Source organism: Lygodium microphyllum, chromosome 30, assembly GCF_053477565.2.
Source record: "Lygodium microphyllum isolate KBCC chromosome 30, Lygodium_microphyllum_v1.1.10, whole genome shotgun sequence".
In the NCBI taxonomy this organism is placed as follows: domain Eukaryota; kingdom Viridiplantae; phylum Streptophyta; class Polypodiopsida; order Schizaeales; family Lygodiaceae; genus Lygodium; species Lygodium microphyllum.
In genome coordinates, this window is record NC_141164.1 from 51,012,504 (window position 1) to 51,021,867 (window position 9,364).

The 9,364-nt window shown below is 38.9% G+C and overlaps 1 protein-coding gene across 2 annotated transcripts; it reads right to left on the reverse strand.

Moving 5' to 3' along the window:
- Positions 1-306: 306 nt before the first annotated feature.
- On the reverse strand, positions 307-3,789 carry LOC148009833 (uncharacterized). 2 transcript variants are annotated; one of them, XM_087672733.1, is made up of 3 exons: positions 3,015-3,785; positions 1,146-1,409; positions 319-663 (listed from the first exon to the last, which is right to left on the reverse strand). In XM_087672733.1, the coding sequence occupies exons 1-3, from the start codon at positions 3,528-3,530 to the stop codon at positions 445-447; spliced, it is 999 nt and encodes a 332-aa protein (XP_087528859.1). In that variant the 5' UTR covers positions 3,531-3,785; the 3' UTR covers positions 319-444. The 2 variants fall into 2 exon arrangements, with proteins under 2 accessions (XP_087528861.1, XP_087528859.1); XM_087672735.1 differs by lacking the exon at positions 1,146-1,409 and having other exon boundaries at positions 307-663; positions 3,015-3,789.
- Between the last annotated feature and the right edge of the window lie 5,575 nt (positions 3,790-9,364).

Below are 9,364 nucleotides of genomic sequence, written 5' to 3' on the forward strand. Positions count from 1 at the left end.
TGTGTGTGTGTGTGTGTGTGTGTGTGTGTGTGTGTGCGCGCGCGCGCGCGTGAGAAACCCATTGGATTCAATATTTTAATATACATATATTGTTAGATTTTCTAATAATGCTTTATGATTGAACTCATTCAATATTGATGAATCCTTTTAAAGCCATTGATGCACATGCAAATGAGGTGCCATATGACTAAGTTATTACCCTTGATTTACTCAATTTAAATTCGCATATTTGATGGATACATTTAAAGCATACATGATAATATAAGTGATCCATGCATCATAGAATTTCTAACATCTTTACATGAATTTTTTTAATTTTTATAATGAAAAAACATGAAGTAATTTGCTACTATAGTCTAAGTATAATTCATTCTTTGAACTCAAAATATCAAACAAACGTAAACATGAATTTAAAGGTTGTAGGTCTATCTTAGGTCTCCATTATCACCCTGCTAGATGAGAAATTGCTGCTCCCATGTCGACCATTGATTGTGCTAGCATATAGGCTTGTTGCATTTGCAAAGCTTGTGCCATGCTTGTAGCAAGTGGATCTGAAGCTGTACTTGAACTAGTTGTTGGTGCACTATTTTCCCACAATATTTCTTCCTGTATTTTGAATGCACATGTACTACATTGCTCGCAAATTTTATCACTTTTCAAAGCCTGTGCACATCAAGCACACCAAGAGCTACTTCAACATTCAATGGGTTTAGGGGGGGGAAACTCATTAGTAAACAAACACAACAATCTAATATCTATATCCCAACTAATATGGTATATTTTATACTACTTTTATATAAGGAACGCACTATTTGAGAGTTAACAAACAATACTTGAAATAAGTGGCTACGCACCATGGTGTAATATGTATATACATATATATGTATACATTTTGATGTATATACACATGTATACATGCATAAATATACATATGTATATACATACACATACATTAATATATGCACATGCACATGCATGTATACCTATGTTAGTAAAAGCATTCGTGCATACAAGCATATAGATACACATTCATGAATATCTACATAGTGTAAACATTCATGTATATATCAATAGACATGTGACAAAGCTTTTAAAAGTTCCATATTAGAAAAAAATCACAAAGTTGGTGGATTGAATTGAAGAACCTTGAAATGTGCTTGTAGATTTGTCCTATTTCCATCAACTCCACATGCAACACAATGCAAATCTTTTTTCAGCCATTTCCTTCGTGTTGCAGCAGTTGATAATCCAGGGAAAAACATGCCACAATTGTTGCATAACCAAGTGGAACACCATTCACAGATGAATTTCCCTGGGGATTCTTCACTCTCAATTATGTGGTCTCTGCCATCCACAAGTGCGCTTTTTGCATCCTTGTTGTGGAAGTCACCACATTTGCAACATTGTACCTATAGGTAATATCTATTGTAGTTAAGATAAGATTTGGATATTATTAACTTTTTAAAAACACCTAAACTGTTGAGAGCTTGAAATTTCAATGGCAAAAAATGAGCATTTATGATTTTTTGCAAGAAGGAAATTGTTATGTTTTTTCTCTCACAAGCCATGACTTAAATATAAATTTGTCAAACCCGAGTTCTAGTTCTTGAAACCAAGCCTCTTTGCACCAAATGGAGTTCTTCACAAGATTTTGCGAGCAAATGATCATTCTTTACAGAGAAGACTACCATGAGAATATGGAAGCAAGGTAACTGACCAAATTAGACTAGTACAATACCTTTCACCATCCTTTCTTAGGTAGTAATTCCACAAAGGTCAAGCTTTGCCATGGTGCTTGACCACCTTGGTTCGATACTTGAGAATGATGAAGAGAGAAATATGGGAACGCCTATGATTTCTTTCTATTTGAGCTTTTTATTATGATTGCAAATGTTCTTGGATGTAAACTGCATTACTCATTGTGTTAAATTAGAATAAGAACATTGATATCCATAGCCAACTTTGCTAAGATCCACTTTGGCATGGATTTCGTCAACATGCCTAACCATTTTCATTTAATCCTCACAATATAAGTGAGAATAATAAGAACGATAAGATGCTAGCATGACTAAGCCTCACAACGCATTCGACTCTTTTTCGTATGAATCTTCACATGCTACAATGGAGCTACAACTAGAAGTAAAAATTACAAGGTTGACTATTACTCTAAGGTACATCCCCTAGCCAAGTTGTTGATTGTAAAGAACATATTCCAAGGTTGCAAAATGGGAATGGTCGATAACCATTTGGGCCTATTTTAAGATTCTCAAGGTAACATCAAAATTTTACAAACTAGCAAGAATTACTTTTAGGTCCCTCAAATTTTATATCGTCATAACACCAAGGGCATAACACACCACCCCTAGACCTCTAAGAGTTACAAAGGTAGTCGAGCATGGTGTATTTCAAAACATTTGGTTTATATTTACGTTGATTCCTAATTGTTACAGATTGGTTTACCTTCCCCCCACTATGAGTAGTGCAAGTGCATTGTTAGGGATTCATATTATGTATTTCTCTTTTATTATAAAGGAATTCAAGGAATTTAGAGAATAGATGGTGATTTTCCCTCTCTTACTAGAAGAGAAGATGGTTATTTCTCCCCTCCATGCTACTAGCCTCGCTAATGATAGAATCTCCCTAAACTCTCTTTTGTTTTTTATTCAAGATATGTTATACTTGGTGGTCTCTAACATGGGTAAAAAATCCATAGAATCATTGATATTTGCTTTAATATTAGTACCGATAAGTCTAGTAATCGAACAAGCACTAACTTGGGAAGACAAACTAGTCTCTCCTTGATTTTGTGTTATATTTTGTGACTACTAACTATATGGAGCTTTGTATGCGATGCATCCCAAGGAGAAGCTCATGATGTTGAACACAAAAGGTTTTCAAAGCAGCATAAACGAGCCCTTTTCCCCGCATGGGAAGCTGTATGAAAACTTCTTGTGAGTCTCATTCTTGTGATCAGGAGCTGAATGCATGAACAGAAGAAGCTTAAGTCAACTCACCAGCTGCAAGGTCTGTGGCGAGGTGGCGGAGACGAGGGAGTGGTACATGATGCAGATGTCGACGATGTCATGGTCGGAGGGGTGGGAGAAGTGGTTGGAGGCGTAGCAGCGGCCGCAGAGGTCGTAAGTGTCGGCGTCGGAGGAGGAGCGCTGGGTGAAGCAGGTCCGGCAGGTGTACCCGACAAGCACGACGGGCTCCAGGCAGGCGTCGCAGAGGCGGAGGCCGGCCTGCACCATGTACGTGAAGACGAGGTACTCGTCGAACTCCAGGTGGCCGCTCTTGTCCTCGTCCACGTAGGCGAAGAGGCGGGAGATGACGCGGGCGGACTCGGGGGTGGCGCTGGTGGCGGCAAGGAACTCCGGCAGGGAGATACGGCCGTCCGCGCTGTCGTCGAGGCCGAAGAAGGCCTGCCGGACCAGCGCCCGTCCGTCCGCGCTGAGCTTGCTGTAGTGCAGGTGCGCCACCTTGCGCAGCAGAAGCCGGACGGCGTCGTCCGCCGAGGCGTTGCTGGCCATTTGTTATCGGTGTTACTGTTGGGCAGATACACGTCTGTGTGAGGCAGACACAGAGAGAGAGAGAGAGAGAGAGAGAGAGAGAGAGAGAGAGAGATCACTGCCTGCCCTTCCCCCTCTTATATCCCGGCTCGTTGTGCGGCCCCTCCTCCTCTTATCGTATACCTGCATCTATCGATCCCGCACGACCCGGCCAGCTCGCCCACTAACATAGATACACTGTGTGAAGCAGACACAGAGAAAGAGAGAGAGAGAGAGAGAGATCACTGCCTGCCCTCCCCCCTCTTATATCCCGGCTCGTCGTGCGGCCCCTCCTCCTCTTATCGTATACCTGCATCCATCGATCCCGCACGACCCGGCCAGCTCGCCCACTTGCCCCATTAGTTTTTTGTGTGCTTGACTCGTCACTCCCATCGTTGCGCGTTGGCTGTTGACTTTCTGTCTTTGGGAAACGAGGACAGGTTGGCTTCATCCTGCTTCGATCAGAGTTTCAAACGAGGGGAAAAGAGGACAGCTTTTGGCTTCATTCGAGCATTTCAAACAAGGTCATGTACCAAAAGTGCACTCTAATTTATCACCTCCATGGGGCCATTCGCACCCAACGCTAACTAGGGTAAATGTCATATGATTCCTTCCCTCACAAAAACATCAGTCACACCCTTGGCATTCCAATGCCAGACTTCAAGGAAAAGATCAAAGCAAGAGTCATGGATCGAGGCTCTCGTGTCCAAATTAGATCTATAGCAAGCTTTCAAAAACCCATCAAATTCCACCCCCAAACTTAATCCCATTAGCACAAACTTAGCACCCCCTTTCGAGGAGGTGCTAGTAGGGCTAGTGAGGGGTTAACATAATCCTCCCTCCCCCACCCCCCCCCCCAAAAAAAAACCCTAATCCACAAGGTGCAACAGCAACAGGGTTAGTGGGGGGAGTGGTGCTTCACTCTCCCCACTAACCCTTGGTGTAATGGGACCCTTACCACTCCATGGTACAATTCAAAGACCTTAGTGAATGTGAAGGAATTACATGACAAGAAACAAAAGTGAATAACTAGAGGTAACAAGTGAAGGAATTCTCTAACTAGCAACAAAAGACACAATTAGACATAAAAATTATCATAACAATCCATTAGAGCTCTACAATGGTTACAATAAAACTTATACTCCATAGATGCCAATCGACAAATGAACAACTTGGCCCATTTTGAGCATGATGTGCACTTTAAGCAAACAAATAATATCTTAAGATTTGAGACAAAGTTTTACAAATGAACTTACCAAATTTGACCAAAGGACATCCTAGCAAAGATTAAGCTTTATTACGCTAGTTAAACAATAATGTATCAAGACCCTTAGGAATCTATGCATTACCTTATAATATTGTTGGTATTCAAACTAGTAATTTACTCCAAAATATAGCTGTTGGAAGTGATGGGTTATGATATTTGTTTGTGTGTAGCAATAGGCATGTTAGTTATTTATGCAAGTAATGGATTGACGTTTGTTTGTGTAAGTGATGATTTGATGTTTGTTTGTGAGTATCAATTGAGAAGCTAGTTATTCTTTTTGTGCAGATGCCTATATGCATGTATATGTATCCACAAGTCTTTTGGAATTCTATTAGATGAAAATACACTAAAATGTTGTTTCTCATGCCTCTCAAGGATATATACATGCACACATATAACACTTGCACATACATAATACATAAAGAACTGTATAAGCCACATGCTATCAAATATTGTAGAGTAAACTACTAATCTAAATACCAATATTATAAGTTAAAGGACAAACTCCCAAGGGTCTTGATACATTGTGATTTAATAAAGCTTAATCTTCACTAGGATGTCTCTAGGTCAAAGTTGGTAAGTTCATTTATAAAAATTTATCTTAAATCGTAAGGTATTATTTGTTTGATTAAAGTACAAATTATGCTCAAAATGGGCCAAGTTGTTCATTTGCTAGTTGGCATGTACAAATTGTAAGTTGTTCATTTGCTAGTTGGCATCTACAGATTGTAAGTTTTATCGTAACCATTGCAAAGCTCTGAGGATTGAGAATTTTTATGTCTAATTATGTATTTTTGTTGCTAGCCACAGAATTCCTTCACCTATTACCTCTAGTGATTCGCTCTTGTTTCTCATCACATAATTCCTTCACCTTCACTAAGGTCTTTGAGCATAGCTAAGTTGGTAAATTGAATGCACTTGTGATTACATTACGTTGTTCAAAATTCTAATTTATATCCCACGATGAAGCCAATCTGTCATCTTTTGCCTCACTTGAAATTCTAACAACCGGTAGCCCTATGTAGGATGAAGCCAACATGTCCTTCTCTTTTCCCACAGACACAAAGTCAAAAGTCAGTGTGCAATAATAGAGTGGTGAGATTTACAAACTAATGTGACAAAGTGGTTGAGTTGGCTTGGTCATGCAAGACGAATAGATATATATGATAGCAACTGGGATCTATAACACTTATACATACATACATGCACATGCAAGTGCACTCACATGTGCACACACACCAACCAAAGAATTGTACGAATCACAATATATAATCACACACACACCAACCAAAGAATTGTACGAATCACAAGCTATAATATTCACTGAGTTGGAATTTTTATACATGATAGGAATTGCATTCAAGAGTTGAGTTGTAGCATGTTATGGAACACATGGTTATATAAATACAACAAGTTTAAAGCTCTATAATCATATTTAGTTGATTGAAATGGTATGTTGTCACTCACAATAAAAATTGGTGGTAGTCTAATTAGAAAATGTGAGCATTTTTTGTACCTAGCAGATACATTCATCCTGGGGATTTTTTAATTGCAAGTGGCAACTATAAGATCGACATACATAATACATTTTTCCACCCAGAACATCCAAGTAGTATTGTGAAATCAATGTTGATACTTGGACCAAAGGTAGCACTATCAATAGGACATAAAGTGTCAATTTATCAAAGTTGACATGTAGCATTGAATGTTGACATTTAGCAACACTTACTTTTTAATTCAATGCTTAGTATTGTCTTGTTTTAAAAATTCCTACAACACAATTAACAACCAATTGACAATGGCCATAATCATATATATATATATATATATATATATATATATATATCTCTCTCTCTCTCTCTCTCTCTCTCTCTCTCTCTCTCTCTCTCTCTCTCTCTCTCTCTCTCTCTCTCTCTCTCTCTCTCTCTCTCTCTCTCTCTCTCTCTCTCTCTCTCTCTCTCTCTCTCTCTCTCTCTCTCTCTCTCTCATGATCTACCAATTGCCATTGTATTCTATATCATTCTCTTTTATTTCATTCAAAAATAGGCTCTATATATCTCAAAACATAAGTCACAATCATAATCATGATTGTATGGTACAAATATGAAATGATAGTGTAATACAATAAGATGTACTCCATGTTGCTATATGGTACAAATATGATTGGCTCTGTAGTATGATAAAGTATAGTATACATATTGTACTTTATAAACCGGAATTATAGTACAATAAATATTGTGAAAACAACTAAATTTTTTATGTCTATGTGGAACAAAAATACAAGAAGATTTGCAAGAGACCAAATTTTCATTAATAAACAAGCTACAACTTGAAACAATCCAAATTCGATATATGAGGTGTGGTAGAGACTAGAGTTGCATAGCATCGATGAATCATAATGCTAGTCACTACTAAAGGAGAAAGTGGCAAGGCCTTAAGCATGACAAAAAAGAGTACATAATGGAGCAACAAGACTAGAGACTCAAGAGAAAAGGGCAACCTAAAGGCTAAAGGTTATTTCCTAAAGGGGTGATCATCAAAGAGAAATCTCAAGGGACTAAAACTCATCATCGAAATTACAGGTGTCATACCTATCCCAATTACCATACATCCCATGTGATTACATGTGTTGTAATCATTAGCTACATGAATATTTGAAAAACACATTTCTACCATGTAATTAAATGGAAACCCCATGTTTTAGATTGTAATGATTTGGTAGCGTGAATTGCAATTTTTGCAATCTTAAGAGACTGCATGTGCATCTATCATCCTACATGTGGCTAGTATGAGTCATAGATTGTGCCCAATTAGTGACTACTTTCATATTAGAGGTTCATATTCCCAAGTAGGAGTTGTATTTACTATTTTTCCTATTCATCCTCAAACTCCCATGCTACTATATGAACATGACCAATACAAGTCATTTGATTGAATGAAATTGTATGAAATTGTAGTTGCATCAAGCATAGGTTTGTCAAAAACCAATTGCTTACACTTACTCTAAACTTTGATTGGGACTCATTTCCTTTTCACCATTATAGTCTTAAACTATAAGCCTCTACTACAAGATATGATGTTTAACAACTACTACTACCTTGCCATTCACTATAGGAAGATTTTCTAATCTAAGGACTATCTGATATATGTGAAAACTATTATGGATATGGACTAATTATTTGTATGATTGTGCTTATGTTCTCATTCAATGTCATATTGCAATACATCTTGTACTTTAATTCATTTCCAAAAGAACTCCTCCCTCTCTCTTTCTTGCTCTCTTTTACATTGTGTGTGTGTGTGTGTGTGTGTGTGTGTGTGTGTGTGTGTGTGTGTGTGTGTGTGTGTGTGTGTGTGTGTGTGTGTGTGTGTGTGTGTGTGTGTGTGTGTGTGTGTGTGTGTGTGTGTGTGTGTGTGTGTGTGTGTGTGTGTGTGTGTGTGTGTGTGTGTGTGTGTGTGTGTGTGTGTGTGTGTGTGTGTGTGTGTGTGTGTGTGTGTGTGTGTGTGTGTGTGTGTGTGTGTGTGTGTGTGTGTGTGTGTGTGTGTGTGTGTGTGTGTGTGTGTGTGTGTGTGTGTGTGTGTGTGTGTTGGATTTGAACATTGAGCAATAGAGGATGAAATAAAGGGGGATGGGAACAAGGGTGGCAGGTGGGAAGGGGTATAAACAGGTGGTGATGGAGGAGTGGTGCAAAGAGGGGGAGCAAATGTTATGTGAGGTAGGGTCGTTAGCTTAACCTCCAACCCTTTTTTTTGTGGCCCCTTGGGGGAGGGGATGGTTCATTCAAATTTGAACATTGAGCAATAGACGATGAAATAAAGGGGCATGGGAACAAGGGTGGCAAGTGGGAAGGGGGATAAGGGGTGGTGATGAGGAGTGGTGCAAAGAGGGGGAGCAGATGTTATGTGAGGTAGGGTCATTAGCTTAACCTCCAATCCTTTTTTTTTTTGTAGGGGGGTGTTGTGGGGCGGGGCGGGGCAAGCGCGACGTTTTTGAATTTGAACATTGAGCAATAGAGGATGAAATAAAGGGGGATGGGAGCGGGGATGGTAGGTGGGAAGGGGGATAAAGGGGTGATGATGAGGAGTGGATGTTGTGTGAGGTAGGGTCATTAGCTTAACCTCCAACCCTTTTCTTTTTTTGGTGTCCCCTTGGGAGAGGGGATGGTTCATGCAGGGGGGTCACTTTTCAGTAAGTATAAAAATGGATTGCAAATTCTTTTTAATTCTTGCTGCATAAGAATTATTTAGAGAATTCTTACACTCATTTAGAATGTTGGCACAATTCTCCTTTCGATTTATTGCCAATTTGTGATAGCTTTAAATCTTTCTACATGGATATAAACAATATGTTGTGTTTCAGCATGGGTTTTCTAGGAAAAATTTAAGTATACGAGGTCACTGAAATATTAAAACCTAGACTATGGAGTTCTTATGGCTCACTTGCTCTTGTGAAAATACAAACTTAATGCTTCATTGTGTTTGAAAACATCACATGTGATGGTATTGTAAAATTTTCCTAAGAGTAGGCCTTAGAGCATTGTATGGCATA

Excerpts from the sequence above, each read along its gene's own strand:
- LOC148009833 (XM_087672733.1), bottom strand. The coding sequence starts at position 3,530 with ATGGCCAGCAACGCCTCGGCGGACGACGCCGTCCGGCTTCTGCTGCGC. Across the intron at positions 1,410-3,014 it reads CGCCACAGACCTTGCAGCTG|GTACAATGTTGCAAATGTGG; the intron begins GTGAGTTGACTT and ends TATTACCTATAG. Across the intron at positions 664-1,145 it reads ATCTACAAGCACATTTCAAG|GCTTTGAAAAGTGATAAAAT; the intron begins GTTCTTCAATTC and ends TGATGTGCACAG.